At 43.8% G+C, this 27,561-nt stretch overlaps 1 protein-coding gene across 1 annotated transcript in view; it reads right to left on the reverse strand.

Moving 5' to 3' along the window:
• Nucleotides 1-778: 778 nt before the first annotated feature.
• Nucleotides 779-27,561, reverse strand: part of skib (v-ski avian sarcoma viral oncogene homolog b) — a 35,164-nt gene continuing 8,381 nt past the window's right edge. The window contains exons 2-7 of the mRNA XM_056436738.1: nucleotides 5,319-5,432; nucleotides 4,969-5,072; nucleotides 4,670-4,857; nucleotides 3,838-4,112; nucleotides 3,501-3,731; nucleotides 779-3,362 (exon numbers count right to left, since the gene is read on the reverse strand). Coding sequence (XP_056292713.1) covers nucleotides 3,141-3,362; nucleotides 3,501-3,731; nucleotides 3,838-4,112; nucleotides 4,670-4,857; nucleotides 4,969-5,072; nucleotides 5,319-5,432 — 1,134 coding nt within the window. The 3' untranslated portion in view covers nucleotides 779-3,140. The remainder of the gene's footprint in view (nucleotides 3,363-3,500; nucleotides 3,732-3,837; nucleotides 4,113-4,669; nucleotides 4,858-4,968; nucleotides 5,073-5,318; nucleotides 5,433-27,561) is intronic.

Below are 27,561 nucleotides of genomic sequence, written 5' to 3' on the forward strand. Positions count from 1 at the left end.
ACAGAGGAGCAAAAGAAAGCATGCTGGCTGGAAACACTACATTAACTGGCATGGTGTGTGCGGCCCAGGACAGGAGGGCTCGACAGCGGGTTATTAAAACCACCCAGAGCATCACTGGTACCCATCTAACAAGCATCAGGGATACTGGTGAGAAGAGGTACCTGCGAAGAGCCCAAAGACCCTGCTGCCGTCTGGCACAAGATACAGAAGATGATGTACCACCAGACTTCAGAGCAGCTTCTTCCGACAAATTTCCCCTTGGGGATTAATAAAGTACATATCTATCTTTCCTTAGGTTGTGAAATTCCTCCTCCACCCTTCCCCACGTAAGTGTTGTTCATTTGAATTTTTTTTATTTAAAAAAAATAATGTTTTATTGATTTTTACAGTTTTTATCGCATCAGGGAAGAGGATTCACAAATGTCTCAGGGCAATTACAGATTTAAATTTAAAACCTCATTCCCGACCCTACCCACCCTACACACCCAATGTAGGGTTACAGGCTATGGAACTTAGAAAGTACTTTCAGGTAATTTCAGGTACATTCAGGAGACGTAGATGTAGACAAAGTCAAATAATTGCATTCATTGATCAGGCCTTTTGTGTTATTTTTAATTAATGTAGCAACATGGGAAAACAAACTGCATTTCGTTGCGCAACCTTTTTGTTTGACAATAATAATAAATTAAACTTTGGACCTTGAAAAGTCAGGGGATCGCCAAAGTTATGTCATGCGCAGTCCAGGTTGTCGCAACGAGAGAGGACCCAAACGCCGACATTATTGCACAAAAACAATCTTTACTCCAAGAAACCAGAACAGGACGACAAAACACACGGACCAAACAGTACGAAGCCACACTGGGAATGAGACGAACAGGGTTTACATACACAGGCAAGGTGAGAGGATTGGACAACGGGGAACGAGACACAGGTGGACACAATGAGGGCGGGGCCAGCAATCACAGAAGGAAACAATCAGGGCCAGGGCAGACAATCACAGGGAGACAGACGACACAAGGACTTCCAAACAAGACACAAAACTAACACAAACTCCAGATCATGACAAGTTATTCGTATAAATTGTCTGAGAACCATGAATGTCTGTAACAGATTTTATGACAGTCCATCAAGTGACATGTATTCATCTACACTAAAGTGGTAGACCCAGTTGCCAAAATTGCCTTCCCTAGAGATACAAATAGAAAGATTAATCCACACACACAATCATGCACAAACACTGTGTACAAAAATAAATAAACAGGCCATAGGATTGATTTAGATTTTAATGGGTATTATACAAGTTTTCCGAAGGAAAATAAAACATTTAACCAAGAGGCAAGTGAAACCCCACTTCCAAACCGAAAACTACAACAGCATCAGCTAAAAAAATGGATATTGTTATTACACTGTACCCAACAAATACTGAGCGAGTGTATCATAAGTAATGATAAGACATAAAAGTGTTTCTTGTCTAAAATATATGAGAGCACCTAAGGATGAAACCAATAGAAGTTGTTGCTTCTATCTGACGAGGGAGCTGGAGGTGCAGATTTCAAATCCATTTTTCAGTTTTTGGTCTGTGGTGTAATATATACTCTATAGTTCTTCAAATAATAAAGATCTTCTCAAATGACAAAATCAAGGGACAAATTATAATATTCTGTTGGTGTGTCAAACCTTGAAGATCTCTTGACAGGTTCACGACCTTTAATGGTTTCATTCTCTTTGTTTAAACCAACAGGTCCATCCATTCTGCTAAATGCCCTGTGATTGCATTGATACTCAGGGTTACAACAAAATTGCAGTTTTACAAATCCAAATATAGTCTCTTTTTGGTTTCAAGTAAGAGCAAAAAATAATATTCATAATCAATTTAAGTCTGGAACGAGCAAACATACGGACAAATATCTTATTTACAATATCATTGTATTTACATCAGAGGATACTGAGGGAAAGAGTGTTTAAATTCAAAGTTCATGTTAACTCGTGTTTGGAAAAATGTAACAGGGAGTACGATGCACAACGCATGGTTCTTTTCTTTAAAAAGTGCAATTCCTTTTCTTAAAGTAAAAAAATATATATCCATATTTTGTATATATGTAGAAATGTTGTTCATATAAACAGCATTTGTTGATTAAAGAGCCCTAAAACCAGTGACTAAAAAGTAATGCTTTCTGTTGATAGGCAGCAAATTATTATAGAATATAAATTATCTTACAATACTCAATAGAAAATCAGAAGTACCGCATTTCAACAAAAACAGACATCTATTGAAGTTTTTCTTTTAGGAGGGCATTTGTAGACTTATCTGCACTACTGTGGGCAAGAATATTTACTATTTATCATGTGGTTTGGTTGCAAAAAAGTACTTGAAAACAATGTTCAAACAACAAATAAAGTTGCATTATAATATTAAAAAGTAACACTTCCATAAAATGTCTAAGCATAACACAGTGGTGGACCTGAAGGAAGCCCACCTAACCTCCAATACTTCAGGTTTATAAAATACAAAAGGTAGACAAGCTCGTATACATGCGTACATGTTTGTATATTGATGTTTTTTTCTTGCCTGTGGAATAACAGTGCTGCGCAAGCAATATTTCTTAAAAAGTACATCCTCTACAGTTATAAAAAGCAAGCCGATAATAAAAGTAAATAGTGGTAAACTGGTGTCTCTTGTTTCCAGTGGTCTACAATGACACCTTTGAGTGTACCAATGTGTTGTGGCACCAAGAGTTTCATCAACCACTCAACTTGTTTCTTCCCTTCATATTCAAGTAGTGTTATGTGGCTATATTTGCACATCTTAGAATAGCTTATACCAAAATAAAATCCATGGACAGCGCCAGGTGTCTCTGACGTCACTGGAGAGATGTGGTCATCACTGAAGAAGTCTTTCTCAATTTCACGCTTTACAACATGCTCAGACATCATGCTACTTTCCAGTTCATTTCATAAAATTAATATATTGTCATAATAATATTGATTTATATCATATCATATTATATATGACAGATTTTTCCTCTCCAAAACAGACGTTGCATTTTGCTGAGTTTCTTTTCCCATATCGGAGGTGCAACAAAGTCCTGAACCATGCTCCTTTTTACCGAGTCTCTTTCTCCAGTTCTGAATGTGCAACTTTAGGATCCGTTGGTGTGTTGTGTGTTCTGTCTGTGTGTGTCTGTGTTTGCATCCTTGGGGTCCCCAGGAGGGCTTCTGTCGGCCTGCAGGGCCAGCTGGCTTTGAAGGTCTTTAACAATGCTCTCCAGGCTCTGCCGAGCTTCTCTCTCCTGCTGAAGCTCTTGTCTCAGCTGCTCACGATCCGCTTCTGCCTGCTGCAGCTGCAAATGCAGCTCTTCGATCTGCACCACACAACACAACCCGACACAGACAGCAGTCAGTATACATCAAACTCAAATGAGGGGCAGGATGAAGTAAATCGCCAACAAACAAAGTGTATGCTGGTTATGGTGCTGTTAGGCATGATTCAGACATCTCACCTGAGTGGAATACTTGACTCGGAGACGTTCGGCCTCACAGCCTTTGTCACAGACTCGCAGCTGTCTTTCCCTCTCCAACTCTCTCTTCAGCCGCCCACAGGACTCCTCCGCTTCCCTCATCTTCCTCTCCCAGTCGACGCGAAGGCGCTCAATCTCCTTTCTCAGATTGCGCTTGGCTTCGATGGCCTCAAGAAGGCGGCCTTTCTTTGCCACCCTCACAAACTCCAATTCCTGTAGAAAACAACACCATCAGAATCATTTCATGTTCAAAACACTCCTATTCAGAGATCCCTGTCGTTCCTATAACATAACATTTCACAGGAACAGGATGGAATACCTGCTGAAGGCTGCGTTTAGCTTGCATAGCAGCTGCCAGCTTCTCCTCCTGCTTCACTCTCAACTTGACAATCTCCTGCAGCAGTTTTTCCCGTGCATCTTTGGTGTCTGCACCTCCATACAGCATCTGTCTCAAAGTGTCCATCTCTGGGCAAACGGTCCCCGGCAGCCAGTCGGGTCCCTCCTGAGGTCGAGCAACACTCTGAGGGGTCAGGGTCTGAGGAACCTTGGTGCAGGCCGAAGGAAGACAAGCCAGGGAAGAAGCTGGCACCGGACCTGATGAAGAGAGAGTTTCAACTTACATAAGATCTCGATCCTTTGGTATCCTTTCTCAACCTCTGCTTACTCGCTTGCTGGTTTTCACTAGAAATGCGACATTTGGTGTTTTCAAATTGGTTGAGCTGCTCTAAAATTATTCCACGGTCACTATTCAGTATTCACGGCAACTATGGAAGTTCCGCCAACAGTAGAAGTTAGGAATCACTTCAATAAAGCATCCATACATAAATGTTCCTCACAGCTGCATCCAAAAAAAACAACCTGAAACATCCCCTCTAAAGCTCCTGTTCCAAAACATTACTATAGAATAAATTGAAATAATATGTTTTAATAGCAAAAATCTGAAACTTTTCTTTTTCTTGTATTTCTTCAAATAAACACCAGGTGGCGGAGTTGTACAGGAATCATCCTGACCCAGCTCTGCCGGGGCTTACTTTGTAAAACAAGTTTTAACAACAAAAAAAACGGTGACTCATATCAACTGACTTGTGTAGTGTTTCAAGTTTTCTGTTTCTCTGGATTATAACAAACACTCTGTGATGGGCTGTACTCACGATCGTCACAGTCGTCCACATCAATCTCTCCGTCTGTGTCCATGTCTTCTTTGTGTTGGTTGGCGGTACTGGAGGGGGGCGGTTTTAGTGCAGGTTGTGTGTCTCCATTATGCAATGGGACCGGAGGGGCCAAGGGAGCTGGTGTCAGATTGGGCTCCACCAAAGTCTCGTGGCTCTTTGAGTAGGACCTGTGGAGGAAATACAGGTCCATTTTAAGAATTACATTGGTTGAAAGCTTGATTTGACCAAACTTGTCTCTTTAAAACTGAAACTATCACAGCTCTCATGAGATGACTCACCTCTCCACATCATTCTGAGTGCCTGGTTTCTCTTTTTCTGTTGCTTTAGGAGACCAGGGGCGGAAAGCAGAGGGCCTTTGTTTCAGTTGGACTTGTTTCAGATCCTGGAGCAACAAACAAAAAAAAAAACTTATGATGAACTCACAGTAAAATGCTATTAGAACATTAAATCAGACGTGCTGAGCACACTCAAAGGCCTCTCTTTGTTTAACAAGGCTGAATGTCTAGAGGTTTATGCATAGGTGATAATGTGATGATTCAAAAGGACAACGGCTTTTACATCACCCGTTTGACCTTTGAGCTTAACGGCAAATCCGGTTTCACGCGAGCAACATGCACACACAACAAACCTTGTGTGCAGACTTTGACAGCGATTGTAGCCAGTCGGGTTTCCTGTCTTTGTCAGCTGATGGAGATTGTAATTTGTCAAATTTTGACCTCTTGGCTGGGACGGGGCTGAGAGCCTGAGGAGAGGAGAGAGAATAGACGGTTAATCATCGCAATCCTAACAGAGATAAAGTGTGGATATTACATCATGGTGTACAGTGGATATTTCAGGAACCCACAACTTCTAAAAATGCTACTGTAATGACTAAATGGCATTATTGTTTAGCAACACAGATTTGTCAGAACATGTCGTGACTTTTTATAGCCTTACAGTTAAAGAGCAGAGAGTCATAGAAAGGAAATCACAGAGAGACAAGGGGGATAGAAGATGTGTCTGTGTAAGCGTTCAGTCTATGAGCTTGGCTTGTGTGCATGTTTTTGTGTGTGTGTGTGTGTGTGTGCGTGGGTGTGTGAGTGTGTGTTTGTGTGTGTGTGTGAGCAGTGCTTTGAGCTGAGCAGACACTCAAGCTGGTCTGGCTGGCAGCCAACAGGGCTACATTGCTCCCTGCCAGGCAGAGGAGGCGCCATCAGGTGGAGCGGATCGACTGCTCAAACCACAGAAATATTGCAATATAGAAACAGAGGGAGACAGAGAGGGAGATGTATTAAAGTAATTGCACTCAGATCTGACAGACGATTGAGTTGAAGTGTTCAGAGAGAGTTCATGGAGGGCTAGGGAGGCATGAAATGTTTGAGGGATTTGGAAAACCCGAGGAGGGAAGCATCTGCCTTGTTAAGTGCCACAAAGTACAGAATCTCCAGAGCCCCTGTATATATATATATATGATATCATGTATTTATGTGTGTGTGGCAAGCTGCAGAACCATGTGTTGAGATAGCAAACCTCCTCAGCCCTCAGGTCTGCACTTGTCAGACAGAGGATATGTTTACCTAGCCAGGCGCGGAGGCCAGCACAGACCTGCCTGCTCCTCTCTTACTCACTACTATGACATTCTGCCTCCAGGAATGGCAAACACTCCCATCTCCTCGGCTGCGTGTGCGATTCAAGACAAATGATTACTCTGTCTACGTTTAAAATCCTCAATGGAAAACCCTCCTGCCTGGGTTGCGTGTAGTTGTGAAACCGTAATCGCTGCTCCACTGTAATCACCTCAGGATGCAAATTAATGACAAACCTCATTTAGCATTAATCGAGAAAATCGGCTTGTAATGAATCACGTCTCACAGTTTCTCTACATGAAGCGTGAGTGTGAGTGTGTGCGCACATGCAGCTATGAGTGGGTGTCGAGACATGTGGGAAGAAGGGTGGGTACGGGTGTGGACTTGCATATGTGTGTGTGTGGGAGTGTGTGTGCCTGGTACAGGTTGCTGTCAGTCAGGTCTGGACTGTATAGCCTACCTGAACTACAGATACCAAAGTTGGCGGTAGAGTTGCAACAAAAGGTGACAGAAATGTCTACAAAAGAGTTTTACAATAAATTATTATTTGTTATTATTTGTTCCATGTTCAAAAAACCATTAATTTAATCTAATCAATCAGTTGTTATAATATAGAGTAAACATATTTTTTTCGGAAGAAATCTGCTTACAATTACAGCAAGGTGTTTTTGAAATGTTATAAACTGCTTCTGAAAGCGTCATAACATGACATGTTTGTATGGACACTCCCGTCATGCCTTCCTGACTCACAAATGTCTCTACCTGTCTAACCAGTAACCACATTACACACACATACACATACCCACGCACACTCATACACATACACACACACACATCGAGCGTCCTGTTTGGTTTTGTTCCTGTTGGTTAACTCTGTCTACCCAGACCTCCTGCTGACTGCATCCTGCTCAGCAATAGTGACTCGGCCACTCACCTGCCTGACTCAAGGCCGGTGGTTTTCTAAGAACTGCTGCCCTGGTGTAATCAGACTCTGTAATTACTGGCATGACTGTTGTTTTCCCGACAAAAGGATGTCTGCCTGTCTGGTACTATTTCTACCCTGAGGTTTGCAGCTCCAGGAAGGCTCGGAGCACTAGACATAATAGAGTCAGAAAACAGACACTCCCAGACACCACAAGGGACCTGCTGGCTAAATCTGACACTGACCTCACAGGAGAGCAGCCGCACGGGCTTAACTCACCACCACATCATAGACATAGCATGGCCACGCAGTCATAACACCCTCCTCGCACATCCTACTGCCGAGCAGGTCCCACTGAGCCAGATGATAGGACATCCCTCCCCTCCACCCCCACCCCCTCTTCCTCTCTCTCTGGTAAGAGAGGGAGACTTCCTCTGAGGAGTTTGCTTTGGCCGAATCCCCTGTGGGAACTGAGTCTTGAGTGGGAGGGGGGTGGGCCAGGGGAGCGGGACCACAGAGGAAGCACTGAGCTGAAGGAATGTATACTTGAAGGCCAAGTACAGCCTCTCCTTTAAGTCTCCATTCAAGCATTGCCCTTTTCAACTCACTATTGTATGATATTTCTTTGAGGCGCTGTAATGAGGGAGCGTTTCAAAGCAAACCTGTAGGCTAAACAGGTTCTAATAGCAGCTGGGCAAGAGGAGACATGCTTTATTTTTTAATTAGTGCCACATAATAGTACGGTAATACCGGGATAAGCCCCAGCTATTTTCATGCCGTCATGGAAGATAATCACTGAGAAACACAACACAACAAATCAAAAACATGTCAATGTCTCGCGTTTGACCTGCTTGAAGAATCATTTGTCAATGTTGTGCTTACTGGAGCATGATGGCGATTGAACTGTTATTTTACTTAAACATAGAGCTAATTAACAGTATTTGTTTATTGAATCATGATGCAGTAAATCTGGGACCAAACCAGGGTTGGCATTTGTTGGTATGGAGTTTTAATTTAGCCACATATATATATATATATATATATATACTCCACACAGAGAATGCTGATTAAAGAGTCGGTTCACCCAAATTAAATTTAAGAAGACATCTGAAAGTATACCTAACCATGCAGACAGTGGTGGCTTAACTTGCACAGGTATAACATAGTTGTCAACATTTTGGGGGACATTGAAAATGAGCCTTAAAAACTTGGGATCTTCAATCAGCCTTCTCATTGCTGTGTTTCTTGAACTGCCAGACTCCTTCTAAGTCTGCAGGCCGACAGTAAATATCAAGCTACAACCTGGAAACCATGGGAACCATTTACGGGATCACCTACAACATGACACTGAGGAGTTGCAGGTAGACAGACTTTCTTATCACAAAGCCAAGCTGGCTCTTTTCTATGGTTTACAGTTGTTATGCTAAACTAAGCTAACCTGCTGCTGGCTGGAGCTTCAAATTCATCATACAGACATCAATCTTCTCAACTAACTATCCCCAAAACGTTGAGCCTACCCCTCTAATAACTTTACCTACATACATGTTGACAAACCTTATAATAGCAGGCGTAATCAAAACTTTGAGCATCAGTTGTGCCGCTTAAAAAAACAAAAAATTAAATGATCAAGAAATAAAACATGCAGCTCTCATCTGGTGAGACCAAAATAGTTTCCCCAGCTACATTTCCTTGGGCAACAGTCATACAATACCAACGCATGGTGCATGATAGCATGGCATTAAGAAAAGTGCACAGCAACAAGACACAACAGTTTCAGATTACAGCCTCTTTTCTCCTCCTAAACCCCTCAATGTAATCCTCAGATCGACATGTGCTTAGTGGGGCGCTGTCTCACTCAAGGGCACACCAACTGGCACAGCTCGCCTGGGTAACAGCCTTAGTTGGAAGTGAGAGAATACTAGTTTTAGTAATCTGATCCCTGTAGTTTGGTGTGGATGTTCCCAGAGATGCCCTGAGGCCTCTATTCAACTCTCACTGCATAAATTGTGCGACAGTCTTTTGATTTATATAAAGCCCTGTGGTCGCTTTGTAACAGCTGGGGGAAAATTATTGGTGTCTGCCCAAAATATCCCTGAAACTTCATCCCCACAGATAAAGCTCAAGCTTCCATTTCCACCCACTAAATCTTAGCTTAATTTATCAATTTATTCTGTCTCCGATGTGCCCAGTTTGAGGATATACTATATATAACTGAGCCATGACAGTGTATGGGCACACAAAGAGAGCTGCAGGGCTCGGACTAAGGTCGGCATTACAGTAAAGCTTATTGGATTGCCCTAATTGTCTTTGGGATTGAGACTTGATGAGTTCTGAGGCGGACGCAGGACGAGCTGCTGCTCAACGGTGGAAAATATCTCATGAGGTTCGCACAGCTTGACACATATAGCTTAAAGCAGAAGGGTTAAAGAAGTATTCAGAATTTGTCAAGCATTCACAAAGTGAGCTGTGTGTGGGGAAATAATGTCAGAACTATTAACCCCAGTGTTTGTGATTTTTATTCTTCATATATATTTCCATGTCTTTCCCCCCCCCCCCCCCCCATGTGCTAATTATGTCGTCCGAAGGATATAGAGTTATGTCTGTGAAGATTGTGAAGTCCTCTGTGGAGAATGTGTGATTTTGAGCTCTGGCTTGACTCGACTTTAACACTTTTAAACAAAAATCTCGTCCTAGTACTAGCCATTGTAGTCTAACATTAAGTCCTGTAATCAGACCTGGAAGAAGTATTCAGGACCTTTACTTAAAATGTACTTAAAGTATCAAATGATCTGTTAAAGTATCATTATTATTGCATCAATGTGTAGTGTAGCGTCATGTTGTATTTGTACTAGTGCTGTGAAAAATAACGCGTTAACTCTGTTAATTCAATTACAGGTTTAACTCGTTTTTTTAAAAAAACGCATTTAACGCATGCGCAGAATGAGCTTCCAATCCGTCTGTTGTTGGTCGTCGGGACGAAAAAAAAGTCACTTGCAAAATGAGCTTCCAATCCACCACTTCAATCTGAACTCTGTCCGCTCTCATGCAGACGGTCGTGCTGTTCATCGGTAATGATCCTTCTGCAGGTTCACCTCCGGAAACCTTGTTACGACTTTTACTTCCTGTAGATCAGGGTCTCAACACGTCGATCGCGACCTGACAGTCGATCGCGGCGTAGTGTCGGTAGATCGCATGACATTAAAGAGATTGGCCCGCCCCCTGACATGTTCTCTAGAGCACGTCTTTGTTCTTTTATTAAACTAAACGTCTGTTGTTGATCGTATCTCCACAGCAGCATGTCATTTCTATCTCTTCGCGTTGCGTTAACACTTATCGATCTCCGTCTCGCGCCACAGAGCTCCGTGCGCGCGCATCGGGACCGAGCAAAAAAAAGTCACTTGTCAATCTGTCCACCTGTCCGGGCCGGTGAGGTTTCAGCTTTGCAGCGGTGTCCCCGCCGTCCCTTTCATCACGGCCCAGTTCATGAAGAAAACCCACACAGTCAGTTTGCCTCAGCAGCTGCTAGAGGAAGACTAGAGGCCTTTAGATTGTGTCATGGTGGAGTTAATGGTTGACAAACAAGAGAAAAATGTTCTGTTTAACCCTCCTGTTACCTTTACATTTACTAACATATTTTACCCTCGGGGTCAATTTGACCCCGAGGGTAAAATTTGATATCAATTTGATATAATTTGATATCAATTTGATATTATGATGGCGCGGCTGTGTCCAGTCGCCGTCGCGGCAGCTCCGCGGAGATTGTGCGCTCTTTTAGTTTTTGTGTTTATTTTTAATATTTTCTTTGCCACAAACACATCGGCACTAACAACATACGACCGCAGCACACTTTTGGACATAAACTTTTGCGCAAAACAAGGGTTTTTGTCCACTTTTTCCATCGATCCAGCGTGGCCGGCAGAGATTGTACGAGCGAACCACAACAACAACAGTGGAGCCGCTACTACGGGAGACGAAAACATCGAGGGAAACGGAGCGAATTCGAACAGACTGAGAGTTCAAGCCCACCGTCCACCTTTGCCCAGCATCCTTCTTGCTAACGTCCAGTCTCTGGAAAATAAGATGGATGATTTTAGGGCAAGGATCAGATTCCAACGGGACATGCGGGATTGTAACATCTTTTGTCTGACGGAAACATGGCTGAACCCGCTGGTGCCGGATCGAGTCATATGCCCAACCGAGTCCTTCTCTGTTTTCCGTGCAGACAGAACGGAAGAGTCTGGTAAATCTAAGGGTGGAGGGGTTTGCTTCATGACAAACAACATGTGGTGTGACCCCAAGAACATTAAGACTCTTTCTCGTTCCTGCTCGCCGAACCTGGAACATCTGACGATCTCATGCCGTCCATTCTACCTTCCCCGGGAGTTCAGCTCGGTCATCACCACAGCCGTCTACATTCCACCACAAGCGGACACCGACATAGCACTATCGGACCTACATGATGTGTTATGTCGGCATCAGAACAAGTATCCCGACGGCTGTGGTGGTGGCTGGGGACTTTAACAAGGCAAACCTAAAAAGTCATGCCGAACTTTCACCAGCACATTACGTGTGCTACCAGAGGAAAGAACGTTGGACCACTGCTATACGCCATTCAAGAGAGGCTACAAGGCTGTCTCTCTCCTCCGTTAGGGAAATCAGACCATGCCGCCATTTTTCTGCTTCCGGAGTATAAACAAAGGATCGCGGGAAGCGGTAGTGACGAGGAACGTAATGCGGTGGTCTGACCAATCAGAGGCTGAGCTACAGGACGCTCTGCGTGTCGTCGACTGGGACATGATCCAATCCAGTTCCAGTGACGTCAGCGAGTTTTGGAAGTAGCAATGAGCCTCATAGCAACGCTTAACGGACACCATCGTCCCCACGGTAAAAGTTAGGGTCTTTCCTAACCAAAAGCCGTGGGTTGATAGATCCATCCGTGAAGCTGTGAACGCCCGTACTGCTGCCTATAACTCCGGTCTTGTATCCGGCAACATGGACGAGTACAAGGCAGCGGTCTATGGACTGAGGAGGGCGGTGAAGAAGGCCAAGAGGAGGTACCGAGACAGAGTGGAATCACAGATGGAGCAGCGCGACACCAGGCGCCTATGGCAGGGGCTACGGACTATCACAAACTACCAGAGCAGACCCCGCGCAATGGTGAGTGCCGACGCATCCCTAGCGGACGACCTGAACTCATTTTATGCACGGTTTGAGGCTAGCAACAACAGCGCTAGCTCGCCGACTAACAACAACACCGTTAGCGTAGCCGAGGTGAGTTCTACCGCTGGGGATGAACACACACTCTCTGTGACCGAGCACAGTGTGAGGAGGGCTCTGTTGAGGGTGAACACCAGGAAAGCTGCAGGTCCAGATGGCATATCTGGGCGAGTACTGAAGACCTGTGCTAACCAGCTAGCTCCAGTGTTCACCACAATATTCAACCTCTCCTGGCTGAGCCCGTGGTCCCCGCCTGCTCCAAGAGATCCACTATTGTCCCTGTGCCCAAGAATGCTTCTCCAGCATGTATGAATGACTACCGACCGTGGCCCTCACCTCGGTGGTCATGAAATGCTTTGAGAGGCTGATAAAGGACTACATCTGCGCCTTCCTCCTTCCTCCATGGACCCGCTGCAGTTTGCTTATCGCCCAAACAGATCCACGGATGATGCTGTCTCCCAGGTACTGCACACCACACTCTCTCATCTGGACAGCCAGAGGGGGCTATGTGAGACTGCTGTTCATTGATTATAGTTCAGCTTTCAACACCATAGTCCCTCCAGACTGGCCGGCAAGCTGATTGAGCTGGGACTGAACACCCCTGTGTGCTTGGATCCTGGACTTCCTGACCGCCAGGCCACAGGTGGTCAGGGTGGGCAGACACACCTCCAAATCCCTCACCCTGAACACAGGATCCCCCCAGGGTTGCGTCCTCAGCCCCTACTGTACTCCCTGTACACACATGACTGTGTGGCCAGGTTCAGCTCCAACACCATCATCAAGTTTGCGGATGACACAGTGGTGGTGGGCCTGATCTCCGACAACGACGAGAAGGCCTACCTGGAGGAAGTTGCTGATCTGTCACTCTGGTGCCAGGACAACAGCCTCATCATGAATGTCACCAAAACTAAGGAGCTGATTGTGGACTTTAGGAGGGTACAACAACAGAGGACGTACTCACCACTGGGGATTAACGGGACTACTGTGGAGAGGGTGAGCGGGTATAAATACCTGGGAGTCCACATCACCGAGGATCTGACATGGTCAACAAACACAGACACTCTGGTGAGAAAGGCAAGGCAGCGCCTCTACCACCTCAGGCAGCTGAGGAAATTTAAAGTTTCCCAGAGGATCCTTCAGTCCTTCTACTCTGGAGCTGTAGAGAGCGTCCTGACAGGAAGCATCACAGCCTGGTTTGGCAACTGCTCCGCTCAGGACAGGAAGGCTCTGCAGAGAGTAGTGCGTTCGGCTGAGCGCACTATTGGAACTACACTCCCACCCTGCAGGACTTGTACACCAGGAGGTGCAGAACCAGAGCCGGCAGGATCATGAAGGATCCTCACCACCCCAACAACAGACTGTTTCAGCTGCTGCGGTCAGGCAGGCGCCTCCGTAGTCACGCTGCAAGAACAGAGAGACTGAGACGGAGTTTCTTTCCTCAGGCCATCAGGATTGTGAACTCCGACCTCACCAGGACCCCCACATAGACCCACACAACTGCCCCTCTTAGGCACACACACACACACACACACACACACACTTACTGTAAATATTGTGTTGTTTTTTATTTGTAAATAGTGTGTACTTGTTGCCCTTGCACATTCCTGCTGAGCATTGCCACTTTCATTTCACTGCACACCCTGTGTGTGTATGTGACAAATAAAACATCTTGAATCTTGAATCTTGAATCTTGACCCCAGCAATTAAAACCTCCAGAAAATTATTAGAATTAATATTGCTTCCCAAGTTTAAGTGTGAGGTACTTTATGTTTGTTTGTTGACTACCTAAATAGCCCTTTAAATAAATAAAAAAGTTGATATTTCTTATATATTAGACACAGTGAAAAACAGCCTGGGGTCAAATTGACCCCAAAGAACACCGACATTAAACATTGAATGGGGTCAAATTGACCCGAAAGGTAAGAGGAGGGTTAAACATTCTGTTTAGGATGAAGATGTATTAATGTTCCATATGGAAGAAAACTGCTAAATAACTGCTGAGTTGCAGCACCATTGTATAGAAGAATGTATAGATGTATATATCCGTCTTTTGTCATAAATCTCTATGTTCTCACAAAATATACCGAGAATATCGGTAATATGTGATTAATCATGATTAATCCACAAAAACCTGTGATTAACCCGATTAAACATTTTAATCGTTTCACAGCCCTAATTTGTACAAATGCAAACTTATTGCACAAACTCATGTTATGGAACATTAGAATTTGTTTTGTAACTAGTGTGTAGCTCTCAAATACAAAATAAAGGACAGTATTTTACACTGCAGTACAGTAGATACAGTAGCCTAACCTTGACTTAGTGGGAGTATCTGACTAAATGTTCTTGCTTACATTCCAACACTAACCGTAAATCTTTTTTAAATGAGAGACTAAACCTAACAGTACATTTACAATATTTTACCTATTTCCTATCTATTTTGTACGAGCTGATACTTTTTTTTGGCATTCGTTGATAAGTTAAGATTTTAAAGCAACTGTAAAAAGAATTCAAAGCAACTCTATGATTGAGGGCTTGTCTTTAATTCACCTCTCTCAATGCAACCATACAAGTCCAAATGTGGGTTCAAACTATTAAGACACTAAACTCTGTATAATCCTTTGATGACATGTTTCATTTCTACGATCTGCGTCATGAAAACAAAACCTGTTCCTGATTGAAATGAATTCCCTGAGAAGATCCTCTTGCTTGTGAGAGCAAACAAAAAGAAAGATTACTGTACTACTGCAGAGTGGGAACATAATTCCAATTCAGGTCCAAACAAGGCAACCAAAACAGGACTTGCCCGCCTGACCTTCTGTCAGTAAATTGACAGTATAGTGTCCAAATTACTGTCTCTCCCTCAGAGGATGACCTCGCAGTACAAAGGGCTCATAAGTCATTTCAACAGACATGGAAACCCAAGACTAAAAGACATGTAACAGATATCCCTGCAGATTATAAATAATTAGCATAAGCATGTTTGGTATTGTTGTGAGGCAAAGTTATCTTAGTAAATGAAACGTGCTCTTCAACTGGTGTATTTATAGACGCACATAGCGTCAAATTCAGCAGATAGTTGTCTGGCCCCCCTGCTGTAGGCCTAGTATTGGAATAAGAGAATTAAACGTCAGATCACATGATCTGAGGGAAGACGCAAGGATGCGTCTGCAAACCAATAAAGGCACACACACACATACTCCTGCATATCGACAGGGACACACCACACAAACGCATACACACACGCACACTTACGCATGCACACACACACACACACACACACACACACACACACACACACAATGCCTTTATGCTTCTATTCCCATTTAGCACACATATAGTGTAGGAGCAGCTGCAGCGCTAACCAGGAAGCCAGAGGGGATGAAGGTTAACGAGAAAGACAGAGAAAGAGGGAAAGAGCAAAGACAGACTTATGACCTATACGTTTATGGAATTTAATTTAGTGCTCCTGAAGGGTAAAATGAATACCTACTTGAAAAGTATTCACGCAACTTTCAGGAACATCATGAATAAAAGAAGAAAGGTCTTTGGCGAATTTGTTAGAAGCTTAGATTCAAAATCCAATTACCACTTTGGCTTTGGTTGATTCTGTGTTGAAAACAACTCACTGTAAAGAGGATGCGTTTAGCCTTAAAGCCAAACAAATGAAATATTTATTCATGTAACTATTTCTTATTCCTTTTTTTCTCTTCTCTGCAGCCACTATTCAACAGTATTCCTTCATTAAATAAAGCTCTGACCAGGTAGTTTGACCTGCAATGCTACTGGAATACATAGTGGTGATTTGGATTGTCTCCGCGCTCTTGAATTGAAGGAGCAAACTTTGTTCGGGGGACTAAAATGGTTTCCAGGCAGGCCTGTGCAAGAATTCTTCCCACACCGAGGAATTCTCAATGCATCTCAGCTGTTTTCACTGTTCCAAAATGACAACTTAATCAATATTACTCTAATTTAATTAAATATAATGCAGCAGTATTGCAGCATTTCTGTGGCTGTATCCTGACTTTCATACATGTGTGCGTGCCTCAACAGAACTTGATCTCTGTTGTGCAGCGGTGCCAACGCCATCTTTGCCATGCAAGCTTAATCCATTGGCATTACACTCTGGTGATGCTTCTCTGTTTCAGCTTATGAACAACTTGCGTTTACTTGAAGCTTGAGAATTTGGGACATAAAATGCCTTGAGATATTCTGCAAGGTCGTCAAAAAAAACACCTCTTATCTACAATGTAAATGGAGTTTCCCTTGTAAGGCTGCAATTGAATTTCAACACAGGCTTTTTTTTCCTTTCGCAAGAAGTGTAACAAGCTGAGTTACAAATTATCACAACGGCACATTATATGGGTCTATAAAAAGATTGTTTAAATGGGCATTCAAATGATTTAGTATTGCACATTCTTAAAGCTGTAAAACGTCCACAAGAAAAGTTTTGAATAGAATCATCGAAATTGAAGCTTGAAGTGATTTTAAGTCTTTATAAGCAGCAAGCGTCAACATTAAAACCGTCAGTTCCAATAATGTAATTAAATAGAAACTTTCATTGTCAATAAAACGCCCTTATCTTTCAGACTCTATATGCCTCGGTTTAAAATGCAGTTTATTTCCGTTAAATATTGAAGCCTCGCCATCAGTCGTGGTCAGACTTTAGAAAGCTCCTCCAGAGCCACACAGGGCACCGTACATCTGTTTCCACAGACATACTCTATGATGATTCAACTGACCTTTATGTGTGTACAATCAATTTAATGAAATTATTTCTGTAACTAAAGACAAACACAGGATTTTATGTCTGAATACAAAATAGCGACGGCAGCGTAATGAAAGAGACAAGTGGAGATCTGTGGTTTCCTCACCGACATAAACCAACTCTTTCCCGTCTGAGACAGTTGGGTGTGTTAACAAACCATCCTCTCATCAGAGGCCTGATGTCTCCAGACTGGAAACCTTGGTTTGTCACTGATAAGCACATCCCTGCCTGTACGCAGGGAAGCGTGCGCCGCCATTCTCGCTGTTAGCACACTCCCTCTGCTCTACAACAAGACAGCGAGTCCAGTGTCTGACTGGCTGGGTTTTAATCCTGCAGATTAATGCTAATGCCACGGCAAAGAAGGCAGAAAGACGATTAAAATGTCACTGGATAACCTCTCCACAAGCCAAACAGTAACACAGACCATTATATCATGTGCAGTACCTGGTACTGCAGGACTCCTCTGCACCTCCCTCACAGGGCAGAGGCAGTGAAGGAGTCATGACAGGAGGAGGAGGCCTGCAAACCAACGGAGAGGAGGGAGAGCAACCGCAAGGGGACTGCTATTTACAACAGCCATGGCTCAGACCTCTGGTGACCGAGAGACTGACGGGCCAGATTACAGACCACCTTCGTCCCCAATGACACCCAAGAACTCAGATAGCACTTTTTTGACATTGAGTGAGCTAGTGAAACTAAACTCTTGATTTTTAATTTGTAAACATTTTGTTGTTGTTGATATCTACATTTATGTTTGACAGAATCCCTGCTAGGTAATATGATGTGATATTCACAGGGGGTTTATCTGGCCATCATGTTGCTGTCTTCTCCCTTCCAACTGCAATTAACGATTCTTTTCATTATCAATTCATCGCACGATTATTTTACAGATTAATCGATACATTGTTCAATAATCAAATGCTGAAAACAATTGCTTTTTTTGTCCTTCCAACAGTCCCAAAAGTGGAAAATCACATAGTTTTCCTATCAGATATGATAAAGAAATTCAGAAGCTGGAACTGGAAAAGAGTTTTACTGAATAAATGACATCAGTAATTAATTGATTATCAAAATAGTTTGCGATCATTTTTATAATTATTTCAGCTTCTAACTAGTCCATCTTTCCATTTCTAGGTCATGAGCATATATTGCAAAGTAAATATATACTATACTTTCAGCAGACCTAGTGCTTTAAATAATTTAATTTGAGCAACTATAACCGAGTAACACACAGCTAATTTTGCTGAGACACAAGAGCAGCCAGTAGAAAAGAGGGCAGGTGGTAGGTTTATTTAGAAAGATGAAAATGGGATGAATACCAAAGGTTAAGAGGTGTGAGGAGCCGGGATGGGGGTAGACTGGGATTTAGAGGAGGTCATAAAAACTGTGAGTGAGCGAGGTGAAATTAGGGTCACTGCTCACTCAGGTCCCATGTGATGTCATTTAAGCTCTGGAGCTAATTGGTTGAACCAAGGTCATAAATCCTGTTGAAATTTATAACCATTCGAGTCGTTGTTGAAATGCTGTCTTCCTGGTCACCAGGTTAGAAAATGTAATCTCTTCTATGTTGTTTCTAAGGAAAACAAAGACGTACTATTGAAGTTAATGCTACGGACACCTAATGTGCCTTTTATTGCCATTCCTTTTGTTTCGATCAGCATTGAACTTCAAATGTAACTTATAAGCTTGAAAGGATCATAGCTTTTATACTGCACTGTGTTTGACTAATGCTAGAAAGCAGAACCAGAAAGTTGCGCTGGTTGAAAAACTGTAATGTTCATTCAGATAGAAAGGGAACTGTAAAAATATAAGACCTTATATGAAAGAGAAATAGGAGCCTTGACATTGCTAAAGAGAATTACAGCTCAAGAAAAAAAAGAAAACTAGTGGGTTCAACCAATTAACTGTCAACACATTTTCAAAACTACACTGGGAGTAATTGCCTCTAAAAATGTTCTCCTCTCTGAGTCAAATGTAGGAGGGCCTCACATGTGTGTACAGTAATATTTGACAGAGATCAAATAGCATTTCACTTGTTTCCACTTGTTCAAGGAATTGTCTGTAAGGGAAATAGGGGATAAAACACCCACAACATCCGCTCTTCAGAACACACATTCCATCCTTAAACACTGGTTTTGTTTCCCTCTTCCGTTCATAGGAAAACATATCTGCTTACAGAAGTAAATAGGTGAGAGGGCTCGAGCCTGGCAGCTTCCATAAAATGAATACGAGCGCTCTAAAATGGAGGGATACGAGGGGCGGGTGGTGGACCGCAGCACCTCATGAATTCTGCAATTTGCCGTCTGTTTCTTGACTCTGAAATTTTTTTGGAAATGTCTTTTTTTGGATGATTTTATTGCACAAGAGCCTGTGTTTTTCTCCATGGCAACCACATAACAGTAAAGCCCAACTAAGCTCTGACTCAACAAACAGAACTCCACAAAATACCCATTTCAGCGCCAGGGTTTTCCCCCCTTCGCCCAGCTTTCCTGCAAACCCTGCCCGAGACAGCTTTGAAAACAGAGGCCGAATGATCGCATTGACCATGAATGAAGACACATGCTGGGATTAATCAGGGCGCATATGTGACATGCTACAGAAGATATGTGCAGGGAAACAGCCTCGTGGGCTCCTGATGAGCCTCAGGTGCTGCACGGGCTCACAAGCCAGAGCCATGACACGTTCTGTACAGTAGGACGGACAGCAGCTGGGAACTGTTAACCTGCAGGAGCTTCAGCAGGTTCAGAACAAACACGTCGGACAGAGCGTTACATAAAAGTATGTCTCTCTCTTGGTGGGCTGAGCTGGAAGGATGCAGGCTGTTTGTGGCGCTAGTGTAGCTGCTAACGGGGAAATGCAGGCTAGGGATTAGTGTTGCAGGCCGACACAGGCCTGAGAGGAGGACATGGTGTGTGTAACTATGTCATCTCCATGGCCTTTCCCACAAAATCTCTGAGACCTGCAGTTTGGCCAAGATAACCTTCGGGCTCTCAAGTGTCACGCATTGAGCGTGACACTCACGCATTTCGGTCTTAAGCAGGGTTGCCAGGTCTGTGTGACAAAACCAGCCCAATGGCCAATCAAAACCAGCCCAAACCAGCTCAATGGCCAATAAAACCAGTCCAAAAACCAGCCCAATATCAGAACTCAAAATATGCCCGTGCCAAACCATATACACTGCTTTTAAAGTCCAACAGCTATCATTGTCAAATGTATTGTAATATCGACAAAGTAACACCAAATGTTTAGTATGCCAGCATTAAAAGTAGTTTTCCCTGAACAGTTATTTCACCTAGGTCCTAAAATGGCATTGTGTAATTAGATACAGTATATTATCATGAATAAAATGTGTGTACATGCTGATCTGGAGTCAGTTTGGTAGGATTTGGGTATAAATAAATTATTTCATTTAAAATATGGATTTTTATTTAAAGATATTCATGTAATTTGCATGCAAAATAGGTCTACCCGAACCAGCGGACAAAAAATTCAACCCGCGGCAACACTTCAAAAGTAGCCCAATTCCGCGGGAAAACCGCGGACCTGGCAACACTGGTCTTAAGTCACGCACTCCCGCCACACATCGTATTTCTCACGCTGAAAAAAAACTCTCGGCTATTTAATGTTTTAATGTGCCGCAGCGCGCCAACATGAGCTGCCCTCACCGTGGAGGAATCAAGCGCTCCCCTGGAGTTCTGCTGTGAGGAGCCACTTATCAGCCAATCAAAAAAAAGAAATGTCACTCTTGCATGTCTTCAAAACTTGAGAGCCCTGTAACCTACAAGAGACTAATTACACAGACTACTGCAATAAATGAAAACTAGCTTGCGTTGGTGGGGCGATTGATACTCTGTATGTAGAAGTCATATTTTTGTATATGAATTTCATGAAAAGACAAAGTTGTTTGAAGGAAACCTCCCACCACCTATCCTTGAATCATACTCATCACTTCGCACGCCAGGAGAGGATTTAGTTTGCAACTTTCTCATTGGTGAACCACCAGCCTTCTTGTCTTGACTAGTTAAGGCCATACCAAAGAAAACAGAACATGGCTGCTAAACTGTAACTTAAGACAACAGTGAGTTAGGCCGCAGTTTCAGCTGCTGTCGAGCAGCTGTAAGGCTGTTAGCGTGTGTGGTTGCTCTCAGTCTTTCAGAGGCTTCACCCTTGCAAAAACACACAATCAAACAAAATTATCCTTTATTTGTTGCATATAAGGTCATTGCAAAGGGGCATGGAGGCTGCCAACTTTTCTCTTTGCGTCTCCAGTACTCCACGTCTACCTCGTAGTGAGCACAGAGGAGTATGCCGCAGGGAGGGGAGGCCCTACACAGGAACTCAATAATAACTTTCAGCAGTCTAGCCAGGAGGCTGGAAGCCCAGACTGCGGCTGTTCCCTCCTCTCCTTGTCCCTCCCTCCGTACAGCCCCACGCTCCTCCCTTCACCCCCCTCCTCCTGCTGGCCTGTGTCTGCTCCACAGGACTGATGTATTCTGCAGACAGGCCAGCGCTCTTAAAGAGACACAGGCCACATATTTATCCCCTGAATCACTGCAGTGGACGGAACCACTAAAGCAAGAGCAGAGTCCTTCATTTCCAGCCTCTCAATCAAGGGCCCCGGGTTTTATTTCACTCCTTTTCTTAAAGCTCGAGACTCTGACATGATGCAAAATCTGAGTGTATAAACAGGACGAAGTATGTTGAGGGTCTCTCAGCGAATCTCTGGATGGATTCTTTCACTGAAGCTGCCTTTGAAGGTGTCTTTGATGCTTTCTTTAAAGTTGGTGAAGTGCAATCAATGTTCCTGGCAATGGGAGTATATTTAATACCATTGTCATGGTAATTTTTGGAGACACTCCAAAATAAATCTCCAAAGTATGTACTTTGAAATGCCACTGACACTCCTGAGGTTCTGCTTTTTAAATTGCCTCTGCTGTTGCACTCGATTACATTGTGGTGTCTACCTCAAAGGAAACTAGGACATAAGGTACCAATTATTTTAATTATTGATTTACATTTGTGGTTCATCGACCAATTGTCTATTTCCTGCTGGGTATAGTTGTATCATTGAAATCGTTTTTGATAATACATTTTCCACATATTTATTTATTGGCCTTAATGAGAGAAAATGCCAAACTTTCTCTTTCTTTTTCCCCTATTTTACGAGTTGAACCAAGCATGAGCCGCCTAAATAGCGTGTGACTGAGCAGAGCCGTGTTAAGCTCGATACCACAGCAAGGAAACAATAAAACATTTATTAGAGTTGAGTGACACAGAAACCTACAAGGGCGTGCCTGCCAAACACGCTCTTATTCTTTGGCTGTCAGCACTTTTCGTCCCTTCATAAACTGTACAAAGCGGGAGAAGGTCTAAAAAACCAAACCCCGGACCAGCAAGAGAAAGAGGTCAATATAACTAATTTATACAACAAACACCTTGGGTTCCACTCTTATTTTACTCGTATTGTCCTAATACCCAACGGACGTACGCACATGCAGTTTCATGATGATCTATTACCTAAATATCTTGAAGGGCCAAAGGGTTAACACATCTCAACTGCAGCATAACAAAAGATGAAATCGCTCTGGGAGGTATCGGTGCCAGAGTCAGCAAAGCAGCGCAGTCCTCTGCAATGATAACCCCATTCTGGAAAACCTATAAGGCTGAGTATCCAGCGTCAGATGGACCAGACAGCGCCAGCTCAGGCTCTTAAAACTGGGAAAGAAATCTTCCAGCAGAACATAACTGAGGCTCTCAGGAGTGTCTTCATTGCAGAAAACTCCACGAGAATCTCACTCGCCTCTCGCTTCAGGATCTTCAGGGCTTAACAACGCTGTTATTCCCACTCACTGTAAGTCAGATGTGCAAACAAAATAAAGCCACCACCGAACTGTGAGACTGTTTCTGGACAAAAAGAGAGAACCTGGATTCTGTAGTCATACAAAACAAGTTACTGTTCGCTACTCTGTGGTGTGCAGGCCGCTTTGAGAGGTGACGCATATCCAAACAACACCAAGCCATTGAATCACCAGTGTTACACAGCCACAGAATTCTGCACCATCTGTAGGACTCAGATCTGATCTTTTGCAAAGCATAACAAGCTGACGGCAATGCAACAACAAGGGGACACACATTCACTGAGCACCGTCTTCTGAAATGCTTTTCAAATACAGCCAGCTCATTAAAGATCTTTTGCCCAGAATACATCTTTATTTGCAACAGTGATAACAACTTCAGGATGACGTCCTCTCTTTTGCCCTCGAACTCTGAACCAACTGTCCCTTCCTTCACCTAACGAGGCAGATGCAGGATGAAAAAGAAGGCAATGAACTTCTGACCTGTCATTCAGACTGCAGCTCGGGGGCAACCGGAGTCCACCATCCACTCTGTCTCTCCTCCCCTCAATGTCTCACCCAACCATCCCATAAACCCCCACTAAAAACCTCCTGCTCACCCTTTTATGGCAGCCAGATGGTGGGGAGGCCTCTGTGCCTCTGGACTTGCCTCTCCAGTCTAGTAAAACTAGTTGACCTCAGCAACATAAAAACTGCTATTTATGAAAAGGTTTGGAACAAAACACACAAACATCCTGCCACTGAAACAATCAAACGCCATCTCATCTCCCAAAGAGCACTTTTACAAGATGAGAGCTGGACAGCAGAGTCACCAATATACATGTACCCGAGCTCTGGAGTGGTGTTGAGGTCCAGATGGAGAGACTACACCCAGGTACGTTATTTTTTCTTCCTCTGTGTGAAGGGGTTTTATTTGCGTGCCTTGGGTGTGAGTGCAGGACTTTGGCAGCTTCAAAACTTCTCCCTGAGAAACGGAGAAGCAAAACAAACAGAGCCGTCTGCATTCAGGTCGAAGCTGAACCGCAGAACCACAGTCTGGCCTGCGGTCCACAACATTCTGTTCCAGCACTGACTTCACCTAAAACAAATACTCTCAAGACCCGTCCACCTCAGCCAGAGAGGGAGAGGAATCTCAGAAAAAGTTTAGATTTCAACTGCATTATTAAATCCCCTTTCTCGCACTTCTTCTCCGGCTACTTCTCTGACCAAAGTTTTCACCAAGTGCTGGGCAAATGTTTTCACTGACTTGTCACTTGTGTAGGAGTTGTGCCCTTTGACGGCATGCTCGCACTGAGTCCAACGTTTGTGAGCGTGCAGTCGGGTGGGATTGAGGGGGAAATGGCCACAGATCGCCTTGTTATAAAACAGCACTACAATCAATGGCTTCATCTTTACTGCAAATCAATTGAAGTGATTATCTGCTCTTCCAATAACAACTTTCTTTCCCCTCTGCTCACCTCAGATGCTCCTCATTTTTTCTTCTTCCTTTATTTGTTCTACCGGTTGGAATCTACCGTTTATGTCCTGCAATTCAACCTGACCTCCAGGCAACCCCTAGTGTGGCTGCCCAAGCCATTAAGGTAGCTGTGACTGTGGGTTATTAGTGTGATAAAAGTTTACTGTCCCTCCAGCCACTCTACACGGCTGCTGTTTGACGCCTCTGAGGAGCAGGTCTGTGGAAGCTTTCAGACAGCAGATTGGCCATGAGGGCATTTGGTCAGTCGGCCAGCACACCAATGCACTTTAGAATGACATTCTTTAAATCAGACAAGCGACGCAAGCAGTCTGGACAACAACCAGAATTCAAGAAGCGCGGCCCAAACCAGCCTACATGCAGGTCAGAATGAAAAATTAAAGCAGAGCATCCCCTGTGCTTTGGCTTCGTAGAAATATGTAGACAAGAGGGCTTCGGGGTGGTGGTTGTCTGTTCTATGGCTTTTCCTGTGCGGCAGAAGTTGTGGGCAGCCGAGCTAACTGCAGCCTCAGCACTTCTCTCCATATTCTCCAGTTTCAAGCCAAGAGAGAGAACAAAGGCAGAGAGCTAAGCTGCTGCAGAGGTAATAAGGACAGAAGCATGCAGCACAGGAGTGTTTGCCCTCAATAACGAGTGTTGCTGCAGTCTGTGATGGAGTCCTGTTGGACAGCAGGGATACAAATCCATGCAGAGGCAGCTCACCGCCACTGTGCCTGTAGTCTACCCACAGACAGCAGTAACTGACTGACTGCATGCAGCCCACCCCTTTTTAGACTGCAGCGCTGTCTACCACAAAATGGAAACCACAGTGTGACTGGAATTTGCTTGGAGAAACATTGAGATCCATGAAGAGAAACAGTAAAACTGTTTATTCCGTTGAGATACTTGAGTAAGAAATTATCTAAATGAGGGGCGAAACGTTTTTTGTTGAAGTTGGTGCAAAGTGGACAGTGGTTTTCACTTTAAAGCGAAACGTTATTTGTCGATGGCTGATTAGAAATGTTACCGTAAAAAGTAGTCAACGTGATAGAACAACTTATTCATATAAAGCTGATACTAATGATGCACTGATAATGATCAAGAAAACCCACTAAAGTGTGTCAGATGGCAGAGCTGAGTTTTCACAAATGACACCAGCTCAGATTCCAGAGAATGACAAACACTGCGATCTGTGGTGTGAAGTACTTGAAGAAGAAAGGCGCAGCGGGGCAAAGAACTGAGGAAATCCACATTATTGCTAAAGGAGAATCCCAATTAAACTTGAGTACACACCCTTTATCCAGAGTGTCTGCCAAACAGTCTCCACCAGTTGGAATCAATAATGTGATTAAGAGAGGAAAAGCGAGTGAAGGAAGGAATTTTACAGTGAAAATAAAACTTGGAACAGAGGGAGAAAAACTACAAAAGGAGAAACATGTCTTTCTGGAGTTGGTATTCATTATACACTTAATATCCCTCTGTAGCCGAACAATGCTTGGTCTTTTTTTTTTGTGGGCTCTTTCATAGCGTCATGAACAACATGTTCAGCTCTGCTTTGCTGCTCTGTTTCACCACGGGGAAAACATGTAAACACCCTATGTTATCCTATACATGCTGTTTCTATAGGAGTTAAGTATTTAACTGGTAAATATAAGTATTCTAACATTATTTACCCAAATGTCTTTAATTTTACAGTCGGAGGCGTTCCACAGAGAGGCTGTTTTGGCAGCTCTTGGCTGTAAAGCTGTGTCAGTGCTGGCCCATGCCAGCCCCACCCCATTAAGGCCGAACCCTGCACATCATGTGCTTCCACTTTACCGATAGGGTGGAAATGACCTCAACGCAGTAAAAGATGACAGGGGTGCTAGCGCTGTTCACCAGATGTGAGCAGAAAAAGAGAGAGAGAAAGAGAAGGAGGAGGAAGGGGAGAGAAAACCATTCGCCTGAAGAATTTACTGCAAACCCCTGAGGAGCCTCGTGATTGAGGGTTCAAGTCGAGCTTTGGAGGTTCCTGGTGTATCTCAGCAGCACTTGGCGAGCATGTACCCTTCTGGCCCGGCCAGACGCAGAGCTGCACGCACACACACATACATGCATGCACACGTACACATATAGATTCCCAAAAAACACTGTCATCCCACAGCACCTGCTAGCAACACAAAAGCTACTTCCTCCCACTATGTCCGGCCAAGCCTCTTTATCCCATTTAGTACAGCCTGCGCCACAACAAAGACAGAGAAATTAGGGAGCTGCATTGGTGATAGGGCGACTAATCTCTTTGGAGCGACTCATTATATCTGCAGCCTGTACAGTTCAGCAGCTGAAAGGGGCAAATTAAATATGGACATGCAGAGATGGGCGTCTTTGTGAAGATGAGTGCACCGACAATGCCCTGCTATTACCTCTGGAATAATTCATACATTCCATATGGGACAGATGTCCTGACCAGACTATTGTCGTTGCATTTGATTTAACACACTCAATTGATACAAGTTCAGAAGTGAATTGATTATCTCAAACATATCTGGCTTGTGTTACAGACATATTTCCTATCTTCCAATGTTAGCCTTTGTTGAGTATATACAATATATCATAAAGGTTTACTTGACCTTCGACTCAAACACATACTTAACTTAAGACTAAGTTATGCCAAAAGTAGAGGTGATTAGTTTACACTTTTAGTTTTTGATGATAATCTGAAAAGCAGCTTATCATATTTTAAGATGTTGCGTGCACTACGACTTCTTCTCTTGACACCTGCTGATACGCTGCTTAAGACATACGTCTTATAATAGTCCCCTCATTATAGGATAAAGGGCTGGCCTGCTCTATTTCAGGCCATGGCTGTCTGTGTCTGCGCTTGTCGACGAGCTGGAAATAAAGCCAGAGGCTTGTCAACGCCACAAGCACAAGGGAGGCAGCGGCCCTGCTGGGCAGCCGGCACAGTGAGCACAGTGTGGGGCAACCCTGCAACTATTAGACACCTGCAAAAAGGGGGAGTAGGAAGGGGGTGAGGGTAAGAGGTGTCCTCAGCATGTGAGCAACTGTGACCCATCTGCATGCCTGTCTTTATAAATGTAGACCCACTGTA

The sequence above is a fragment of the Pseudoliparis swirei genome, chromosome 18 (genome assembly GCF_029220125.1).
Source record: "Pseudoliparis swirei isolate HS2019 ecotype Mariana Trench chromosome 18, NWPU_hadal_v1, whole genome shotgun sequence".
Taxonomy (NCBI): domain Eukaryota; kingdom Metazoa; phylum Chordata; class Actinopteri; order Perciformes; family Liparidae; genus Pseudoliparis; species Pseudoliparis swirei.